This window comes from Simochromis diagramma, unplaced genomic scaffold (assembly GCF_900408965.1).
Source record: "Simochromis diagramma unplaced genomic scaffold, fSimDia1.1 OVJJ01000705.1, whole genome shotgun sequence".
NCBI lineage: Eukaryota > Metazoa > Chordata > Actinopteri > Cichliformes > Cichlidae > Simochromis > Simochromis diagramma.
The window spans coordinates 111,930-134,725 of record NW_024387448.1 but is presented as its reverse complement, the minus strand read 5'-3'; the positions used below and the strand labels follow the sequence as shown (position 1 = coordinate 134,725).

Below are 22,796 nucleotides of genomic sequence, written 5' to 3'. Positions count from 1 at the left end.
AGCTAAAGGAATCTGGCAAGATCCGACAAAGCATCAGAGGTCGCAGGCAGAGCAACTGGCAACATTAGGAAAAAAAATTATAAAGTGACGCCCTTCAGTCTGGAAGTGCGTGCAAATCTAACACAAAGCAGGCATGACACTCAGGTCTAGCAATCATGCATTTTTATCATATCCAGTGGCCAATCTTTATACGCACTCACTGCATACAACTTCAGTCAAATGCTGGAAAATACACGACAAGACAGAACAGGCTGTGGGAATTTGGAGCAGCAAACAATGCTTTTCGTCTTATCGCTTGTTTGTTTGTTTTCTTCTTTGCTCCTTGGAGGCACATTATCATATACCAGCACTTGATTGTGAGTAATTCACGTTAGACAGGGGAATTGTACACAGTCTCTGTCTCACTCCGGTACTTGCTCGTAATTTTAAATTGAATTGCAGTCCCCCGACCTGAAACTCTTACTGTGCGGATGTTGCCTTTGGGAGGGGGTTCAGGCTGAAGCAAGCTGCCACCTATAAATAACCACATTCTGTCTCCTGTCTGTCCGTCTGTCCGTGCAGATGGCTGGCCTGCAGGTGGGCAGGAAGATCTACACCATCAACGAGGACCTGCTTTTCCTCAGGCCTTTCTCGGAGGTTGAAACCATGATTAGCCAGTCCTTCTGCATACGACGCTCCCTGCGGCTGCTGGTTGGCACCAAGGCCAAGGAGTGAGGGCTCGTGCATATATGCTGAAATACACAATGTCCACTCATATAGACCGCACTGGTCTGATTGGTATTTTCTTTTTTTCCAGGATCGTAAAAATCCCTGACAACCCAGACAGTCTCTCCTTCAGACTGAGTGGCTCTGTTCCTCCTCATGTCCACGCTGTGAGGAAAGGTAACTGACTTCTGTAGCCACAACAATCAGCAGAAATATGCATTTTTTTCAGAGATAGCAGAAGAATTTCATTATTACTCCTTCTCTCATGAACACTCAGAGAATAACACGTAGGACGAAAGCACGGTACCAGAGTTTAATAAGTAGGCTACAATTTTTTTTATTACCCCAGATCGAAAATGTAATTTATAACAGCGTTGCTGTATCGTTAATATCTGGTTTCTGTCACATGGCGAAATGGCAGAAATAGTGTGCAGTTTTGTATTTAAAGGTAAAATAAGACCATGGCTTTGTACGTGTAATGGAAAAATAATCAGTTGAGCACTTTACAGCTCCCGGGGAAGTGTAGTTAAATTATTATTTCTTGAATGTAGTTATAAGTGACCCATATTTTGCTTATGAGCCAACAGTGGAGATCTGTGAACAGATTTGTAAGATGTTGACCTTGTTATTTCTGCACCAGTGCCAGTAAATGCATTAAAAGTGTTTACGGTGTCAGAAAGACAAATAATTCCGAGGGAATTCAAAGGAAAGATGAGGTAACTCTAGCCTCTAACCACCTGTTACATTCTGCTCTTAGTGAGCCTCTATTAGGTTTTTATGGCCACCTGTCAGCCAGACAGCCCACGGTCAGGGTTCAAACCCTTAATAGAGCAAACTACTTTTCAAACACACACAATGTTCTGTGATCAGAGCTAAAACTGTAATGGGTAACTGAAAAGACAGCTACTTCTGTTTCCCCTTTTCGTTTCTCCTACTTTTCTTTAAGACCTCCTTACTATACAGCCTGTTTGTCGGTCTCTAAATAGAAAAATCAGCAGTGTGTTTAGAAGTTAAATGAGGGATGAATCCCAATTTGTAACCTAGCAGCAGTAAGGCGAGGATACACACATGCACCCTAATAAAAAAAGACCAGCCAAGAAATTTGGTCCCTTGGTTTTATTGTCTTTCCTCCACTTTCTCTCCCTCTTAAACCCACCTCCTTCTTCCCTACATGTTCCTTTTCTCACTTTCCTAACATCCTCAATTACTTAGGACTCAGTATGATGTATGTTTCATTTGAATTCAGTGGCTAGTATTTTTTACCCCATTGTTTTTAAATGACTTTCTCTGGGAGATTTTCATTCATGGGTCAAGTAGTCTCCTTAATGTGGTTACTGCTGGCACCCTGGGTGGAAATGATGCCATCGCTGGTATTTTTAGATTGGGCAGGAAGGTTAATCGAGGTGTTGATTGGACTTCCAGGCTGTAAAGCCATTAGTAGCTTGAGACAGCATGTTATAGCACTCCACAGAGTGATTTCCCATTTTCCTGTAGAAACAATAGAGGAAATGTTTTGTTGAGAACTATGGGAATTGAATCCAAAAGTTAATTTTTTTTAATGAGTTCACTATGTTATGCTTAATTCAGTCATCCTGAAGAAGATGTTTCCCAGTTTATGTGTGGTGTTGTAAATGGTTTTTGCCTTTGTGCGAACTCATGATCCTGTGTGGAAATATTACAGGCTGGGAGGCAGCAGCGTCTGGTCTTCAGCCGGGCCAGGTCGTCCTGAAAGTCAATGGCAACAGTGTCAATCACAGCGACTACCAAGAGGTCCTGGAGCATTTCACAGCCCAGCGCACTCACCAGGAACCTCTCCAAGCGGTGAGCTAACACAGGCCAACAAAAAACAAACTATTCTGTAACATTAGAGCAGGTTTTCTAGCGTTAAGTCTCTTCTATTTAGCCCATATTATAATTGAAAGTTAAATCCCAACAAACCACATCATCCTGCTCAGTACGGTGCACGGTGTTCTGTGAGGTTTTACAGTCCTTGTGTGTTGTTATGGCTCTAACTGTAAGGGAAATCCCTGAGCGCTTTATTTAGCAGACAGTAAACCAAGTAATGCCACAAGACAGCATGAATAGTGTCAGTGGTAGTTCTGGACGTTAATATGTCAGATCATTTACTAATGGGGGAAAGCTCAATAAAAACCACATTTGACAAGCTAACAGCCCAAAGAATAGAGGTCAGCCAGACATTCCTGAGATGGTTCAGAAAAACAGCATTTGCATTAGTTGACTGTTTGCTCATTTCATCTGCATTTTTGGCTGGAATGGTAGGTTTCTTAGTGAGATCCAAAGTGAATTACAAGCTGTCACTATGTCGCTACAGGTTATATAACTCAAAATACACTCCTGCCTGGAGTGAAACAGTATCCACAGTGTTCATTCAGCCCCACTGCCAAAACTGCATGAGTTAAATTCTTTATTAAAGTAACATTAGTGAATTGTTTTGGGGTTGTTGTTTTTTTTTTTTTCAAACTGAGCCATGACTAAATAACAAGTGTTTATACTGAATACTAGATGGCCAATGTCAAAACTACAAACTCCTCTTTGGTTGTTTTGACATTCCTGCAGAAGCAACTCATGTCTCTAGGCAGTATTTCAAAAGGCTGCAGACAGAGCAGAGCAAGGTGTCCTCCATACGATGTTTTGTTTTGTCTTATTTTATTTAGCTGATCATTTAACCAGTTTGTTGTCGGTGGTTGAGTGCATTGCATTGTTCATTTAGGTGGAATCAGTCTTTATTGCATTGTCAGGGTAAAAGCTTCTCTATCCATACTTTAGCTTCTTCCCTCTAAAATACGTGTCTAAAGCCCTCTCATATTTACACAGCTTGATGTTGATGTTTCTGTTTTTCATCATGTTCTCATCCACATTAAAATTCCAACAAATAGTCTACCAAACACTGCAGCCATGCTGACGGCTGGTAAAACTAATATCGGATGGGTCTGTCTAGATGAACTGGTGAGAGAGAGGGGGCCCAGACAGCAGGCGCCCCGGCGACTGATTTTTTTGAGCTTTAATCTTCTTCCCACAGTGTCACTGGGTGTATCGAGCATTCGAGGATGTGGAAGAGCTACAAAGAGAGAGGGGTGCAGATGAGGAGGAGGACAGCCCTTTCAAGCCTTACCCAGTGGAGAATGGCTCTGACCACGAAGAGGACAAAAGCACCAATGGAACAGGTGAAACGTGTTGCTGTGAAATTGTTTGCAGTCTTTTGTTTTGCTCGGATTTAAAGTTTTATCAGTGTCGCAGTATGTCTTTAATTTCTGTATGAAGCTTTCAATCCCCAATTCCTTTGCGGTTTTTCCGCTCATGTCAGCTAGTTTCATTTCAGTCAGCAAAATGTATCTGAGCGAAATTAGTGCTGCTTTGGCAGCTTTTTGCCTTGTGTGTGAATCCAGATTGATTGCAGGCTTCATGCTAAAAACATGTGACCCTGCCAAAAACATTACATCAAAACATTATGTTCCGTCTACAATGCTTTTTTGTTTTTTGTTTTTTTCATTTGGCTTCTGACTTGGGTCATATTCACCGTGCCGCTAAAAGTGGCTTCAGCAGTAGGTAATTTGCTCTGGATATAGAAAATTCGCAGTTTGAAAATGACACTTCCGCACGCTACAGTCATAGGATGCCATTAAGTAATATTCAGTGTACACTTAGTGGCCAATTTTCCCACAGTGCTGGCAGGGTAAGCACACTTGACAGATGTGCAGCACACTGTGTACCTTTACATGTGTCATTACTAAAATGACTTAAAATGATATTGTGTTTTTTCCTCAGAGATTTTTATACGCACTACATTTTTGTTTTTTCATGATTTTGAAGTGATTTGAGTTTTTTTTTAAACATGCACATATCATTTGATTTTTTCGGTTTTTGTATTTTAGTTGGTTATTTACTTTTGAATGTATGTCAAGTATTTAATTGAAATCTGTGATCCACAGACTGCAAGCTGGGCAGACTCTCCCTGTGTGATCTGCCTCTGGTCAGTCTGACAGTTGATAACGTCCACCTGGAGCATGGCGTGGTGTATGAATATGTGAGCACTGCTGGCATCAAGAGCCACGTCCTGGAGAAGACAGTGGAACCCAAAGGCTGCTTCAGCCTCACTGCGAAAGTGAGTTTTGTCAAGATGAGAAGTTTGTTCAGCTAAAGCCTACATATGCATTTATCGTTAGACTGGTGGATAATCATGCTAAATATTGCTTAAGTTTCAAACAGTAAAGTCAGCTTAATATTTTGTTTTTGCTTCTGGTTTCACTTACTGGAACTGGAAAGCAGAAAGTTTAGCTTGGGTAAAACTCAGCTGCCTTATTTCGCTGCTACAGCTAGAAATGCTAATTTGCCAGTGATTGAAATGGACTAAATCGGGTTCCTAAACTGTTATTGTCAAGGTGATCCATCCTCAGCAATTGTTCTTGTCTTTACAGATCCTGGAGGCGTTTTCTGGTGATGACAGCCGCTTCGTTCATAACTGCAGCCAGCTCATCTACCAGAACGACAGAGTCGTTACCATGCCTCAGTACGAGTTCAGACAAATCTGCGACACCAAGCTGGAGAATATCAGGAGGCGTATCAGCAGCTATCAGCAGGTATTGAGACATTCTTGTGTTTTCTCTTGAGCATAGATGTGAACACAGGAATGTTCCGGTATTCAGTCATATTAGTTTACTAAACACACTTTATTTTGTGACATGTGACTAAACGGTTCAGTGGAACATCTTTTTTTATAGCAATAAATTCACAGTTTTGCTCCCCCCAAAAAAGACATGGCAATTTTTTTTTTACACTACTCCTATTGCATTAAATGCGTTTTGAGCAGCTTGGTGAAAGTGTGTTAAGAGTCTCACAAAATGCTTTTTCAAGACAGTTGTGTTTGTCGTGTAGACCACATGCCACTACCTGGTAAACACATTTTGATATTTGTCTTATTTTTTCCTGACATATTACACAGACTGTAAAAGAAATCATATAAAATCCAAACCCATTGAATTATTAAAAATAGCATCGCATCTAAGAAACATCCAGGAGCTTCATTCTGATAAGAAAGCTAATATCTACAATAATTAAATGCAAACTTTAATTAACTCAGTCGCTCACATACCAGAACCCTTATCAGAAGCTTTACGATATCATGAAGATGCAACAGTTGTAGTCATATCATTTTTTAATTCACTAAACTCATTACCTTCTTCTTCATGGCTTCTCCCATTTTGTTTCTCTTTTTCACACAGTTTGCTCTGGAACTGAGGAACAAGGTGTGGCCCTCTGTCAGGCAGGCTGGGGTTCGCCCTCACCCACTGGGCTGCATGGACTTTGTTCCCACCAACTGCCACATCAACTTGATGCAGGTCTCCTACCCCAAAAGCACTACCTCTGCCGGCAGGACTTTCAGCATCCGTTTTGGTCGTAAAAACTCCATCTTTGGCCTGGACCCCGACCAAGGTAGGAGCTGCGCACAGTCCTCTAACCAAGAAGATTAGAACAATCTCAACAGTGTCACATTTTCACTGCGTAAAGAGTTGCAGGGATTTATCCCTCTCATGGTAATATAGCTTACCACTAGCTCAGTGATCATTTTGATGCTTTGATGCATTTCATGCTGTGACTGGACCAACCCCAGCCTCCCAGTGTAACCAAAAAGGCCCAACAAGGATTCTCATGGTAAAATTAGATGAGTAGGTTGCTATTAAGACTCCATTAGCCCTCGGCCATTATATTCAAGTTACTGACATGAGAAGTGAGTGAATGATATAGGAAAAGACCTCAGTGCAGAGCAGGAATGTGTTCACTCTGTGGTGCGTTAGAGGTCACAGAGCAGAGGAAAAAAGTGAGAGATTTAGTTGAAATGGAAAGTAGAAGATGTTCAAGGAGAGAATAAAGTTTGGAAATACTTTTAAAATTTGGTTTTCAATAGGAATTTTAGAGGTTAACATGTGAACTTCTACTCTCAGCAAAGATGAAAAGGCAGTACAGCTGTCTAGACAGCAGACAGTCAGCATTGTTCCAAGATGCTCGGCCCCATCTTTCCTCTGAACACCAGCTGCCGGTCAGACATCTGCCAAGCACTTGTACTGATGAGATGTTGCTGTGGCTCTTTTTTGAAAGCTGTCGTTAGAGTTTGAACTGTCTTAGATCACCACGAGTATTAAATCTGTTTTCAGTTTTTGGATATGTCAGGTTATTACAGCTTAGCTTGGCATTCAACCTGGATAAACAGACTTCCTTTTACTGTGTTTATTAGCTGAACGATGGTCTTTTTAAGACTTTGTTTTTCATCAACACCAAATTAAGAACAGATAAGAGTATTGCTTCATAGCTTTTGAACATCTGGCACAGATGTAATTGTCAGAGCGTGAAGTCCTTTTCATTCAATCACCCGTAACATCTCTCCTCTCCTTTAGCACAACTGAACCCCATGTCCCACACTCAACATTGCATGACCAGCATGGGAGCTCCGTCCTGGAGCTGCTCTGGTTTGGATGGGGATGAAGCGGATGGCAGCGGGGAAGTGAATGTCGATGGAGGGGAGGGCTTGAATGACAGTCGCCACGGAGAAGGCGGTTTGAGTTTCCTGCTCAAACAGGAAGACACCGAGACACAGGACGCCTACATTTACTTGTACAGTCGTTTGGACGTTGCTGTGAGGGAAATGAAGCAGTATGTTGCTCAAATAGATGTGTAAGTATTACAGCTCGTATTCATCACGTTTAATTTAACAGCACTGAACCTTATTTTCACATAAATGTTTTCTTATCTTTTGAAGGTTATGCCTATTCTGCAGATGTTTTCTTCAATCACGTGTGCCACATATTAGAAAAAAGAAAACTTTTACTCACATCCATTCAGAAATTAGTCCCAGCATTACCGACCTTCTGCTGTTATCAGATATTTCCATTCCACTACTGTTTTTGAGTCGGCTATTTTCGTAACCTTCTCGCTGACATTCAGAGATCTCTGCGTGAAACGCTGTTATCCCCACAGCAGCCTGTCTTTGTCTGTCCTCCCTCTGCCTTGTTTAAAGCTGAGGATTTACAAAAGGAACATTCTTCAGGCCCAAAATATTTATGGGCCAGGCCCAGTACAGGAACAGGGAGTGAGGCCAGGATAACATCAAGAGAAAGAGACACATATTGTGTGTCTGTGCTGAGGAAGGGGTGTGACAATTTGAATGAATACATGTGTATGTTTTAGTTATGGGGGAGCCCATGCATTGTGTATTGTATTAGAAATGTAAGCATAACAGTGTCTTGACATGAAGACTTTAATTTGAATATAAATGATCAAGTTCTATAAAAGCTTTGAATATGCTAAAAACATAACACAAAATGATGGCATGTATGTTATATAAATTATGATATATGCTCTGTATCATATGCTAAAGATATGTAGATAATGTCTCCAAGGTAAAGGGCAATATCTATATTTTGTTGTTTTCAGATATATTTGTTTATATTTTTTTCTCTAGGCTGTTGTCATCCATCACCGAGCCTACACAGCTCCAAGGAGAGGGCGGAGAGCCTCCAATCGACGAGGAAAATCAGCCACCCGCCCTGGTCCCCTGTGAGGATGGATGTGACCAGGACAAAGTGGAGCAGGGCGGCACTAAACGAGTCTGCTTCAAAGTGAACGAGGAGGACCAGGAGGACTCCGGCCACGACACAATGAGCTACAGGGACTCCTACAGGTAAGTGCTTACTGAATATGCAGCTACAGGTTACAGTGTAACCTGGCATGGAAGCCTTAAACACACATTATTCAAAAAGCACCTGAAAAGGTAATAACAAGGCGCTGATAAGACACATTAGCTAAAGCTTCAAATAAACAGGCTTAGGTTGAAGACCCCCGGAAAACCATGAAAATATGAATTTCATTGGCCTGGAGTTGGTAACTAGGGGCACTTCAGCAAAATCATCTTAAAATGACAGAAATTCCCAATGTTCAGGACAATGCCTAAGATGATGGTGATGAAGAAGAAGGCCTTGCTGGCTTGTTAGCCTATGGAAACAGGATATGCTGGATATGCTTAGAGAGCAAACTGCACTGTCTATCAAAGATGCTGGAGAAAATGGGATTTACTTCCATATTGGAAAACACAACTGGACTATATTCTAAAAACCTTTTATCTTGCTCTTGATTTCAAACTGGCATATTAGAGCATACTTTCACCTTTTCTGTATATTTCTATTGCAAGTCGGCATGATATCATTTAAAGTGGTATTTACCTCATGGTTTTCCGGGGGCCTTCAAGGTATTTACCTCTCAAATTATATTTTCTACAATTTGAGACCTAAGTAGCTTATATATAACTCCAATATATAACTTGAAACACTTTGACCTTAATTATTTAAAGTAATATTTTCATTTCATTCTTTATTCATTCATCTGTTATAGCAGCATCACAGGTTAAAAACAACTCCTTAAAAACAAAAACAGCGCTCTGAGACTCCCACTTTACTCCACAAACCTATAATGCTTCTCATTTCCCCCTTTGGAGGCTATAATTCATTCCAGATGTTGCCATTTTAACTGAGATGCAGGGCTAAAAATGACTTCAAAATACTCTGGTTGAATCTGGTTATGTCATTTGCTTGTTGCAAGTTCATTCAGATGATTTTTTTTTTTTTTTTGAGAAGGAGTGTGTGTGTGTGTGTTCACTGAACAGAGAGCCACTGAGCCCCACCCTCCACCACCCACTAAGATATAGTTATTGGTTGTCAGTGCGGTGGGCTGGTGTATAATAAAGCGAAATGTTTGGGGCGCGGCCTCCTCACCCGCTCTGTCATTAAAGCCTGGCCACGTTGTGTGAAATGCAGCTACCTCATCGTAATAAAATGTATAGCAAAATGTCGGCTCTTCTGTGTGTGGTATAAACGCACGCTCATGCACTCACACTTGCACACAGAACTGTTTACTCAGGGTTTTTTGAGGCCAAGTAGGAAAAAAGTACTCTGGTCAAGGTAGCTGTACAAAGCTGCCTAGTGAATGTGGATGAATCATCCCACTTGTAAAATTTTGCATGTGATGAAAAGTGCTTATGCGTTTCACGTGTGGGTGGTGCTTTTTTTTAAAGTTTTTGTCCAGCTGAGAGAATCAGGCAGTAAAGCCTGAGGTGGTGACAGACCACAGTAGAACTCAACAGCTGGAGGTCAGTGGCCAAGCGCAGCCTGTGACAGATGCAATGTTAGAGGAAGGACAGGGGAGAATGACTTTTACACACACACACACACACGCACACACACACACACACACACACACACACACACACACACACACACACACACACACACACACACACACACGGTCAACAAAAAAAATGCAAAGGGGACTGGGGTGAAAAAATACACAAAGAAAATTGTGTTTGTTCCAAACTCTGCTATATTGTTTCTCCCATAAATCACTACTTCTCTAGTGTGTGTGTGTGCATGTGTGTGGTGTTGTTCGTGCTGCTACATGTTGCTTACATGTGATGATGGTGGTGGAGAGAGCTGTAGGTGAGCATTTAGACTGAGATGTGGTAATCCACAGTGAGCGCTGTGTGGATGTTTGATCGCAGGATAAAGTGTACTGATCTGCACTAGACCTTCTCATTAATGGGGAGAAGTGAACCCAGACACACACTAGCAAAATACTCATCTAAACCACTGAATCCCTTCCCTGTCTGAGTCCAGATTTTATTTTTTCTATCTAAAATGTCTCCAATCTACTTTTTCCAGGAAGCTCAGAGGTAGATTGTATCACCATTTTTTTCTCGTCCTTGCTTGCCTAATATGTAAATAAGCCTAAAAATCACCTATAATATGTATCTTTTCTAGGAAAATGTGCTAAAAATATATTAAGTGTCTATTTGATTATGGAAGAATATAATCATTCAAGCTGTTTTAGTGAATATGCTGACATTATTAGCATATTTTAAACCTTTTTAAAAAAAATTGTATTGAATAGCACATAAATAGCGTATAACAAATGGCTACAGTTTAAGTAGGAATGTCAGAAGTTGCTAATGAGTTGTGCACTATCACCCCGCCTGTATTAACAATTAAAAAGATATCATCTTGTATATAATTTAATGTAAGTGAGACCATGAGAGCTGTGTGCAGAGGTGTGTTTGCTCTCCATTACTGCGGACAGGTTAATTATCACAGTCGTACTCACACTGTTGGCAGGAGATGTGTGAAGCTAAATTGGATGTCACCTTTTCTATCCGTGTGTGTGTTTGCGTGTATGTGTGTTTGTGTGTGTGAGACAAAGGCAGAAGCCAAGTTTGTGTGCATGCCTCTGAATTCAGTGAGGAAATGCAGCTCCCTATAACGAATCAGATAGAAAAAGGGAATAATACAGTATAAAGAGAGGAACATATATCATTTTACTGTAAGTATGTGATATTGTTTTTGCACACATTTATGAGAAGCCAGCGGAGCATTCAAGCCAAGTTATCATTGTAGCACCTCTACGGTAGCCACCCCCACCATCCCAACAGCACAAATTTACATACATTGGACACCACAGAATAACCCAGCAGGTGATATCCAAGCTCCACTCCCCCCACTTTGTCACCCTGCCAGCCCAGATAATAGTAAAGCAACACAAAGCCAGTGATGGTGTTTTGTAGGTTGTAGTCGCTCGTAGGCCATTTGTCATGGTAATTCAGCTTGTGAATCATTCTGAGCTTCTCTGAGGGGGATTGCAAGCGTGCTCACTTAAAGCCATGTATAATTTGAGCCACATAAATCTTCCACTTGCTCCCGGTAATCATGGTGAATCACATCGATGTATGACTATAAATACCAGCCCCGCTAAGGCTGAAATTGTCTTCGCACACCAGCAAAGGAAGAAAGGAATACAGTCCCAACTAAACGTGAAAACTAGGAAAAGAAGTTGTTCATAAAAGCGTCTTGGTAAAGTGAAGAGCTCCATTTTATGCACACGCGATTTATATCCGATTTATTTGGGAATCTGATATAGCTACAGTTTTACTGAATGCAGCTCTGTGTAAGGCAGCAGCAGTTGTTGTTGTTATGAGAAGCGTTTAATTGCCTTTGGTTTCATATACTGTAAATCAGAAAAGGCATTTACAATCACAAGGATTATTTGGCAGCATAATTACTAGATGCAGCTTTCCAAATCCTCTCTGTGGTTTAAGAACGGAATGAGCCCTTTTTTCCCTAATGCTTTTTAACTGGGTGCTACTTGTGTGTGTGTGTGTGTGTGCTCATTGTTACAGTGAATGCAACAGCAACAGAGACTCCGTCCTGTCCTACACCAGTGTGCGAAGTAACAGCTCTTACCTGGGGAGTGATGAGATGGGATCAGGTAATAAACGGCTTTAAGTTGATCTGTGCATGTGTAAATAAGCAAGGTGTATTTAATGTTTTGGCTCTCCTCCACATTGGATTTTACACGACACACTGATCAGATCAGATCCGATGTTGGAATGAAAAGCCAGCTCAAAGGAAAAAAGAAGGATCTCTGTTCCAAAGTTAATTGGATGTAAATAATATAAGCTAGGCTTATGCAAACATACACTTCTGGATGCTTAAAAACAAGAAATAAAGGATATTTCCGTAAGAATAAATCTGTGTGAGCCGTCTCGTGATTTACTCTGTGCTACCTCGTGTTTTCCCAAGACACAGAAATCCTCTAGATATAGCTTGGAGGTGACTGTGGCTGGATATTATAGAAGCTGCATTTCATTTAAAGCCACAATAATGTGCAGCGAGCCAAATATGTGTCCACTGCTATTTATTGCTTTGTTTTTTATCAGCGTTAAGTCATGAACAGCTCACGCTGAGATGTTGCGTTGTAATAATTTATTAGCCTTCATTCGGTCTAATATGATGCTCAGGTCAGATTTTGCAGTGACAGATGGAGAGAAGTGTGTTTTAATAAGCCCAGATGGTCGAATAAAAATTAATACTTGTTGTAGAAAGTGTGATTATTGCCTCTCATCAGCTATTTGTTTTTACTCTCAACTAGGGGACGAGCTGCCGTGCGACATGAGGATTCCCTCTGACAAACAGGACAAGCTGCACGGCTGCCTCGAGCACCTTTTCAACCAGGTTAGTTCGACCGTTGAGTTCGGAATAAGTAATTCCTGATTAACTTGGAATTTTTTGCTGTATTTCCCCAAAGTGCTTTGCCTAAGCCCAGGCCTAAGTCTAACCCTAGTTTTTAAACAGACTTTAAACTCAGCCACTAGATTTAGAAGTTAAAGATGAAGAAACAGGGAACACACATGTCAGCATTAACCATTTGGAACAGATCACTGTGATGGTAATCAGTCGGCATCTGGGCTGAGTTACCTCATGCGGCTTGCTGTCCTCTGTTCGGGATTCTGGCTTTCTCTCTCATCTCATGACTTCCTTTCTTTCTCTGTTCTCCACTCTGTCTCCTTGAACACGCACAAGCTTTCACTGATGCACGGACTAAGTTGAAGACATGCGTCCGTCGTTTCATCTCTTCTCCATGTCCTTTGATTCCCTGCTGGTAGAGTTGGAGGGTGATAGGGGCACAGCTACTTTGGCTGCAGTAGTTCTTTGCACATGTAAACAGCAGCTCAGGGGGCCTGCTAACACAAGCCTTGTTGTTGTTAATTCTGGAAAACCTTTGCCAGAAGTTACTGCAAAGTTCTGTGTGTGAGCTTGTGTGTTTGCGCTTGAGCGGCGCAGAAATAAAAGCGGTAGTTAGAAAAGAATGAAAGGTGCGTGGAGTCTGAGGCAGTGAACTAGAAGAAAAACTGGCTTCATTAACTGAGTGTGTGCATGCTTTTATTCCTGCATGCAGGTTGACTCAATCAACAGTCTGCTCAAAGGACCCGTCATGACCAAGGCCTGCGAGGAGACCAAGCACTTTTATTCTGACCACAGCCAGCCAGGTACAGATTTGTTTGTGTGTGTAAGCACTGTCGAAAGGTGTCACTACGGTTCTGTCAGAGAGCTGGCGCACAGGCTTACAAGTTCTCTGGTTTAACATGAACAGAGTTTCGCCAAACCGAAGACTGGACTGTTCGCTGTCGTTACGTTATCCATAAGAACATCCAGGAAGACCCTTGGAACCTGCCCACCTCTATCAAAACCCTGGTGGAGAGCCTACAGAGATTTGTGGATGGTTAGTAGAAAACGCATACGTGCATGCATGCCACGTGTTCATATACAGTTACAATCTCTCACTCCATCTTGTTTTTTCTTCTTTCTTTATAGATGGAAAGAATCAGATCCTGCTGGCTCTGCTCAAGTGCACAGGTAGAGCAGCGTGTCACTGGTAGAAGAGAAAATCAGTTTATATTCAGATCAGCTCAGCAGCAGATAATCAGACTAGGTTCAATCCAGTTCTAATTTTCCATAAAATTAACAGAAGAGGTGGACCGTGCAGTCGCCCAGCAGAACTCAGGTCTTAAGCAGCCAGAAAGGTCTCAAAACAGGAGCATTTAAAATTATTCTAACAGCTCTTTGCATATGAGGTCATCCATCATATGAACTTACAGCCAATTTCACATCAGGAATTCTGCAAATCTTTAAAACCTCATTTTAAGGATCCCATACATACACATGTATATTTATGTAGGTTTATTTAGAAAGTAATGAACACATTTCCAGTGCAATCAAATCATACAAATCATTAAATCAAAGTTTTAGCATCATTTTTGTCAAAAAGGTCATAATCAGATGTGTGACTATGTGCTGGAATGAAGATTGGTTTCAGAGCACAACATACTCCAGTCTGAACTTTCTCCAGTGACATATGGCATTAGTTAATGGCAGATATCCTCTCATGGTATTCAAGCCAATAGAATCAACTGTAAGCATTAGAGCAAGTTCAGGATATGTAATAAGAGAGGTTACAGTAAGACTGGGATACCTTACCCTCTCCTCCACAGTGAACTTCCTTTTTCTGCTACAGATGTTGTTTTATGTTGTCCTCTTTGGTTTCATTGCTTTTTTTCACCCACTTCAACTCCTCATAAGTCCCTAGTCGCGTGCCCCCTGAACTCTCTGTGTCACTGGCGTTATCATTCCTTTCTTTCTCCCCTACCAATACCAGACACATCTCTGCAGCTGCGAAGGGACGTGATCTTCTGCCAGGCGGCGACGGCTGCTCTGTGCACGCTAGCCGAACAGGTGCTGACTGCACTGCGTTCTCGCTTCAACAATGCCGGCGAGTACCAAGAAGACGGCAAGGAAACCAGCCGCAAGTGGCTAGAGCAGATATCTGCCATTGGTATTTTGCTGCACTTTCAGTCCACCCTGGCTCCACACCTGGTGAGGACAAGTTTTGTATTTTTGTTTGGTTCTTAGAAAGTTGGCTACATAGCGTTGTAGTTTGCAAATTTGCCTACTAAACCCAAAGATGCTCAATTGGAGCCTGGGAAGAGGCACGAATCCCTTGGGGGACTGCCTCAGTGAGGGCATCTGATGTAAAAACCTGCCAAATTAAATATGCAGCGCTTCCTGCTGTGGTGAGTGCTCATGAATGAGGAAGCAGCCGAAAGTAGCTTTATTTACCTATTAGGGGAAAAAACAACAAGGTTCATAGTTTGGTGTAAATTTTAAATAATAACTTTCCTGTTGCAGCTTTTTTTTATTGTGTGTGTGTCTTTCTGAATCAAATACTCTGAAGTCTGTATGACTTTGTAGCCGCACAGCTGTCACCACAACTACCCAAACTCTTACTCTGGTGCAACTTCTGAGCTTTCTTTCTCTCCTCGGGCAGAAAGAGGAGCGGACCATGCTGGAGGACACCAAGGCGGCCCTGTCGGATTTGGACAAAGTCACTGTGTTCTTCAGGCAACTGGAGGATGAGTGTCTAGTAGCAAGTAAGAGACTCCCATCAACAAAGACTGACTTGCCTCATTCAAAGTGCACTGGCATTAATGAGCAGCTGTATGGTTTCACCAATTCTGAATGAACTTCTATTGTGTGGATGCGTGGTCGCTGCTTAGGGTGAAATTGCCATTATGCCACTGCAGATTTCATTTTCTTTTCCATGAAGAGCCGCTGAAAAGGAACTCAGACAGATCTGTGGTGACTCCATAAATCACCTTAAACAAGGGCAGAGCATTTCAGATATCAAGGTCGCCTCTTTTAATCTTTATTGCTGCTGAGAGACACTTGACATATGTCACATAAGCACCCCTATAATATAAAAACAATATTGAAGTACTTAAGAACACAAATTGCAGTATGCGGTATATTGGAGTAATATTTCTTTGAAGCATGACAATAGTAAGCTTTCTCCTGCCAATTCACCAAAGGGTCCAAGCATTTATTATAGTGCAGTGCTGTAGTTTCAGCTGAGGATGCAACCAGGTTGTTCAGAGTGGGCTTTGTGGACATCTTTACATAACTGGGTGCATTTGTGGCTTTAATAAGCTTGGTATCTGCATTCACTAAAGGTGCTCTGGGTTACCGGAAACCCTTAAAGTCAAAGATACAAAGGATGACTGCATCGTGAATCGCTCCTCTTTTCAACAGCCTCAATGTGGCCAGCAGAGATTGCTGCTCAAAGGAAAAGCGCAACGTGCACTTCCCATTTTAAAAGGCAAATCTGTGGATGAAGCAGGAATTTGCTATTCTGTGTTCATGCTTGGCTGGAGAAAATATTTTGTGCACATTTGCATATATTTTACACAAAAACATCACTCAGTGCATGCACTAACGTATTGCTATCGGTCATTAGTATTGTATTCTTTAGGTATGGCAGGTATGTGGGGATAGATATACTTTACAGGTCCAGTCTGGTACAGTTTGCTATTAAAAAATGTTAATGTTAACCAAGCTTCTTTGCTGACATCAGCTCAGACTGCTGCGGTGCAGGTAGATGGTTTTTGGCGTCACAGTCCATTGGACACTATTGATTTGCTAACAGCATTTTCAGAGGGATGAGAGGTATATGTAAGGTACAGACGTTTAAGCACCACAGAGTCTGAAGGACCTTGAAAGGATCACAGCCAATTCCACAAGGTTATTTGCTTGGTAGGTTCTCTAGAAAAAAGGATTGACCCCAGAGGTCACGCAGCAAAGGTCATTTTTTTTCCATTTTCTGACAAGTGCTCATGTAGCACTGCTAGAAAAGGTTAGGAGAATTGAGCACAAGTCAGCTTCAGATTTATAAATGATTACTTATCTTATATTTTTTTATAGATTCATCACAATTTCTTTCAAACTTACAATTTCTAAAAATGTGCCAGATATTGATGCAATTTAAAGGGTTATTACAGAAATCAGGTACCTCTGTTTATTTGTCCTGCACATGGATCTGGCAGTCTGTCTGTGTTTATAAATTAGAATGCAGTTATTTGCAAACCTCCACTCATCTGTGTGAAAGTGATTGCAGCCAGTGTGAGTCAGACTGCAACTGGTCGGAGACCCGTTGCCTCCCACCTCGCTGTGCAGCTGCCTTGTGATCAAAAGTGGTCGCCCAGAGGTTGACAGTGTTAGCAGCTAGCTGCCATGAGAACTTGGAATCAGTCACCAAATGAAAAAACCCTGAAAATAAATCAAATAATTCAATAAATTCAATCTTCAGTGAGGTTACTGTCCTAAGTTTTTCTTTTAGCTTTTGATTTAACACCCAGCTATTAATGAACTCTGAATATGTGTTTGCTAGACATATGCAGCATTACATTTTAGTACACAATATCTAAATGTATTAAAATGTAATGCAACACGCTTTGCATGTTTTCATTTTCAAGAAGGGCACGCCTACACCTTTTTTGTTTCTTGTTTTTTTTTAACTTCTCCCTCATCTCTGTATGTGTGTTGCAGACACACCAGTGTGTTACCAGGTGGAGGGCACCAGGCATGCCCTGAGGGTCACCCTTTACCTGGACAGCTGTCACTTCAATGAGCTCCCCAGTCGGCTGCAGAATGGAGGCAGCCTCAAACTCCACACTGTCCTGTTCACCAGAGGTAAGAAAGGCAAAGAACATAATTCCAGGGTGTAGTTCAGCTAGTAAAACATGACGTAGCGCTGGCAAGTAGAGCTGAGTATCTACTCAAAACCTTTTACTGTGGAACAAGCAACAAATCATACAATGCATCAGGCACAAATTCACTTATATACATTACACATATAGCCTTGGATCATTAAAACACTCAATGCACCATGCAGCCTTTCAGCCTCTTACACATGTGCGTTTCCTTAGAACTTTATTTGATTTTATTAAGTTAGACTGAAGCCTTGTATTGACCATTTAAAACACTCACTTTAGCGCTCCCTGAGTCTTTGTCAGCCTAGTATGAAAGTAAAGCATTATACCAGTCTGCCAGTTAGCTGCTAATTTTCCATTCACAAGTCCTCATCGGATCATTAATCTCATGAGAGACCCCATATTGTTTACCGTGTATTTCCGAATACAACAGTGCTCCAAAACATTTAGTAGTGCAGATTTGCAGATGAACATCGCCACCTACTGGAAAAGAGTCTTGACTGCAGCCTATGGGGAAGCACAGTGATATATATATATAATGAGGATATATTTTTGTCACATATATGCACACTCACACACGCAAACGTTACATAAAGTTAAAGTCATAGGCCAGGGGTCAGCAACCTTTAACACCCAAAGAGCCATTTGGACCCGGTTTCCACGCAAAAGAAAACACTGGGAGCCGCAAATACTTTTTGACATCTAAAATGAAGACGACACTGTATATATTGTTTTTTACCTTTATGCTTTGTGTGAACAACTGAGGTGTGTTGCTTATGAAATCCATGAAGTGCTACAGAGAAAATTACATTTTATTTATGTAATTAACACATTTTGAAATAAAAGGAAAGACACCCAGCTGAACTAAAATGATCCATGTAGCAAACAAAAACTGTTGTGAGCCACCATCCTCATATCGCCTTTGGGCTTTTGAAGCCTTGACCTGATTTTTTTTTAAAAATGGAAAAAAAGCACTATGCTGCTAAAAAATGAAAAAATAGATATTTGCAAAATTCTGCCTAAATATGTATTTTACCTGGTTAATGTGTGTGGCGGGGCGTGGTCTGCAGCGCTGCTGCAGGAGAGGCTGACGCACGTGAGCGGCTCCCGCAATCACGCCTCGCCGCCTTAACGTCTGTGCTATCTATGCTGTTGTGTTGGTGTGTGTCAGGCTGTGAACTGAAAAGCTACAGCCGGCTGTATGCGTACAGCAACCGTGTGTGAAAAGTGGTCAATAAAGAGAAGCTGTAAAGCATGTTCATGGAAACATCGTCGGGTCTGCCGACGATGCTCTAACACCAAAAAATAAATAAATAAAAACCATTTATCCAGTTATTAAATACAGTCCTTATCTTTAAAATTGTTAGTTACCCCAGTTACTTTTGAGCCTGAAAATGAGAGACTGTATAAAAGGGCTGCAATTCCTAAACCGAATCCCTTGAATTATAGTTGGAAGTCTACACTTGAGTCATATGTGGACTGTTTGGTTTGAGTTCTACTGTGGTGGTGCACAGAGGCAGTGTTATAAAACGTGTGTCATTCTCTAAATATTCATAGATCTAACTATGTGGCTTCTATTTTTCCAGCTTTGGAGCGTCCAGAGGGAGCGTCCCAGCAGGACTGCGTTGCCATGGAGGACTTCCAGCAGCGCACTAATGCTGTTTCACTGGAGAAAGTCAAGGCCTACTACCGCAGGCTCAGGTACCTGTTTTACTCTTCACTACAACTCTTCACTGGCTTTCCTGGCACTGAAGATGTGTTTCACCTCAAGGGGAGAGTTCACCCTTTGGTGTTGCATAACAAGCAGAAACTGCACTTTGTATATTACATATGTGAAAGTCAAGCTTTCAAGGTCAGAACTTAATCATGTATCCAGAGGAGTCCTTGAGCAGTTCCCACATGAACGAACAGGATTTAGCTACATATACAGCAAAATGCGTGTGGTACTGTTTCTCAAGTAGTAACGTGTTGAACAATATAAATATTAACTCTTGAAGTTTTAATGGTTTATGATCGAAGATGTGCTATATCTATTATATACCAGTGTTTTTACATCGTGTGTGGTCACTGATATGTGCACCCTAATTCCCAGAAAGTGATTCAACAATGCGGCATTAATAAATGATGAAATACTCAGTTTAGCAGTTGCAAAATCTGTAGATACTAGATGAGTCAGCTCTCCAACGAAAGTGAGTCACAGGATGCAAATCAGTAATTTTTCCAACTCAATGAAGAGTTTAAAAAACTGAGAACGTAATCCTTCTCTCCTCACAGAGCTTTCTATTTGGAGAAGTCAAATCTCCCTACAGACTCCAACACCACAGCAATGAAGATAGACCAGGTAAATATATACTGTTTTTAACCTTGATGAGTTTATAGTAGTCTGTATGGTCTTTTCATATGTAGCATCTGTCTTGTTATTGTAACATAAGTCAATTTTTTATATATATATATTGTTGTGACTGAATATAAATGCAAGCACAGATACTGGGCCTTGAAGTTAGAGACCTTCAACCAAGCATTTCCAAAGTAAGATGAACTGGTGTGTCATTCCCTCCACCGGAAACTCCTCCATAGCTTGTCAAGACCCTCCCCGTTAACTCCAACTAACCCCAGCAATTATAGATGGTGTCCATTTGAACTTCTAGTGTCCCACACTGACTGTAGTTGAAATAGATTGCAGTAATTAAAACTGAATAGATCATAGTTTTAATATAGAAAGAGAAAGACTGCAGATTTAGACTTTCTTGTGTTGTATTTGATGGTTGTTTTCTCCCCATTTCTGTTCTCCATCTTACAAGTCAGTTACTCTACTAGTCCCATGTTTTAAAATATTTCACATGAATATAATTATATTATTTTGGAGTGTTCTGTTCACTTCAATACATTTTTTTTGTCTTGGTAATGAGAGACTTTTTAATTTGCTTGGTTTGAAAGCGATTTAAAAAGTCAACAGTAGTCTAAGCGGCTTCTTAAGGTGACGTCTTTTGTGATGTGTTATTGAATCATCTTGTTAGCAGTGCATTTAACGGCTAACCTTCCCTGACCTTTACTTCCTCCCGCCTCCCCGTAGCTGCTGAGACCCCTCAACACGCTGGACGACCTTTGTCGGCTAATGCAGTCGTACATCAACATGCGCCCGAATGCCCAAGGCCACCAGTCAGGTGTCAGCGTGCTGTGTGTGTCCTCTGAGCTGTGTAACCGCCTGGGAGCCTGCCACATCACCATGTGTGGCACAGGGATGCAGAGGTCAGTGTGGCACCACACCACAGAATTATTATGCTGCTTTTGTTGTGTCACTGGACTGTCAGACTGCATAAAAATAACACAGTGCAGAGTCAATGACATGCCCCATTGGAACCTCACAAACTCATCCTAACCTCGCCATTCAAATTCATTTTACTTCATTTTTGGGTTTATTGCAGAGGAACACACACTATTAATCACTGGCCTTCATGTTCTTTGCAGATGTACTCTGACTGTGACACTGGAGCAGGCAATGATCCTAGCCAGGAACCATGGCCTCATACCGCGCTGCATCATGCAGACCATGGACATAATGCGTAAACAGGTAAACCTTTAAGAAGATCTCAGTCCTATTAAAGTCAAGACTATAAAATATGAGTCAACTATTTTATTATATAAAACAAGAAACACTTGGAGAGCACAATCCTTCGACAGGGCAGCGCACTCTCTGGGCACTATTTACTTTTAAGGAAACAGTGTTGCATTTTTTTGTATCTTGTTTTTATTGTTCTCTTTATACTTTAAGAAGTTTGTTGGACAGTAGCGTGACAGGTGTTTGTTTGGATTACAAAAGCACAATGTAGGAGTACGTAAGGCATAATAGGTACTGATTTGTAAATATCTGGACATGAATAACCTGAGCTTCTTAGATAATATTTTACTACAGTATATTTTTAACCAACTAGGCAGCTAATTTTTTCTCTTGACAACACTTTCTCTAAAGATATAACATACTTTGGGGCCAACCTGAAAGAAAGGCAGAGTAGTGAGCTCAGAGGTCAAATGTGGCATGATATTTGGATGTCATACTTACAATGTGATGCTGAGAATCAAAGTTTGACCTTGTTTGAGCTTGAGGAAGAGGTCAGAGGTCCAAATTAACGTGATATTTGGAATCCCCATATACACTATATTGCCAAAAGTATTAACTCACCCATCCAAATCATTGAATTCGGGTGTTCCAATCGCTTCCATGGCCACAGGTGTATAAAATCATGCAGGTAGACATGCAGACTACTTCTACAAAAGTAGAGCTATGAAGTTGTAGGCCTTGTAACATCACAGAGCGGGGTCAGCGGATGCTGAGGAAAATATTGTGAACACGTCACCAACTTTCTGCAAATTTTCTGCAGACCTTCAAACTTCAGGTGGGCTTAAGATTAGCACAAGAATAGTGCATAGAGAGCTTCATGTAATGGGTTTCCATGGACAAGGAGCTGCATCCAAGCCTTACATCACATAGCGTAATGCAAAGCATAAGATCCAGTCAGATCCATGTAAAGTACGCTGCTACTGGACTCTAGAGCAGTGGAGATGTGATGAATCACGCTTCTCTATCTGGCGATCTGATGGACAAGCCTAAGTTTGGCGGTTGCCAGGAGGATCGTACATGACTGCATTGTGCCAAGTGTAGTTTGGTGGAGGGGGGATAATGGTGTGAGGTTGTTTTTCAGGAGTTGGGCTAAGCGCCAGTTCCAGTTAGTTAGTTTAAGGTGAAAAAAGTTCTGACATGGTAACAAAAGACTGGCAAAGACATTTAATGCTAAAAAGCACAACTACAACAGCCCAGTAACATAAACGAGTACAACTGAGTATCTAAGAAAAGCAGAGTGGTTGAGAATTAACGATAGGGAGAGGTTCTTTGCATCAATTTTGCTAAAGAGAACAGGGACCACTCAGCGGTGTTAGTGCACAAATGGCCTGCCGCCATGATGATAAGTGGACGTGTCATGTGTAAAGGCGCTATTAAAGCTGAAACAAACATGCACATCATAGAAAAATCTCTGCTGACATTCAGGCAAGGTCTTATATTGAGCAACATTCTGCACACATTACAGATGCATGGCACCGCATTAATTGCATTTACTGGCATTTAAAAATTATTTTCAATATTTTTCCAGTGAAAGGAACT

At 41.3% G+C, this 22,796-nt stretch overlaps 1 protein-coding gene across 2 annotated transcripts in view; it reads left to right on the top strand.

Moving 5' to 3' along the window:
• Nucleotides 1-22,796, top strand: part of prex1 (phosphatidylinositol-3,4,5-trisphosphate-dependent Rac exchange factor 1) — a 78,483-nt gene that overhangs the window by 53,012 nt on the left and 2,675 nt on the right. The window contains exons 18-39 of one of the 2 annotated variants that reach the window (XM_040013901.1): nucleotides 562-710; nucleotides 797-882; nucleotides 2,387-2,526; nucleotides 3,746-3,890; nucleotides 4,656-4,828; nucleotides 5,142-5,303; nucleotides 5,946-6,156; nucleotides 7,116-7,392; nucleotides 8,180-8,398; nucleotides 11,936-12,024; nucleotides 12,688-12,770; nucleotides 13,495-13,585; nucleotides 13,690-13,818; nucleotides 13,911-13,952; nucleotides 14,752-14,969; nucleotides 15,421-15,523; nucleotides 17,475-17,618; nucleotides 19,225-19,339; nucleotides 19,913-19,979; nucleotides 20,123-20,167; nucleotides 20,712-20,887; nucleotides 21,107-21,209. In XM_040013901.1, the coding sequence (XP_039869835.1) occupies nucleotides 562-710; nucleotides 797-882; nucleotides 2,387-2,526; nucleotides 3,746-3,890; nucleotides 4,656-4,828; nucleotides 5,142-5,303; nucleotides 5,946-6,156; nucleotides 7,116-7,392; nucleotides 8,180-8,398; nucleotides 11,936-12,024; nucleotides 12,688-12,770; nucleotides 13,495-13,585; nucleotides 13,690-13,818; nucleotides 13,911-13,952; nucleotides 14,752-14,969; nucleotides 15,421-15,523; nucleotides 17,475-17,618; nucleotides 19,225-19,339; nucleotides 19,913-19,979; nucleotides 20,123-20,167; nucleotides 20,712-20,887; nucleotides 21,107-21,209 (2,967 nt within the window). The remainder of the gene's footprint in view (nucleotides 1-561; nucleotides 711-796; nucleotides 883-2,386; nucleotides 2,527-3,745; nucleotides 3,891-4,655; nucleotides 4,829-5,141; nucleotides 5,304-5,945; nucleotides 6,157-7,115; nucleotides 7,393-8,179; nucleotides 8,399-11,935; nucleotides 12,025-12,687; nucleotides 12,771-13,494; nucleotides 13,586-13,689; nucleotides 13,819-13,910; nucleotides 13,953-14,751; nucleotides 14,970-15,420; nucleotides 15,524-17,474; nucleotides 17,619-19,224; nucleotides 19,340-19,912; nucleotides 19,980-20,122; nucleotides 20,168-20,711; nucleotides 20,888-21,106; nucleotides 21,210-22,796) is intronic. The other variant, XM_040013902.1, reaches the window with a different exon arrangement.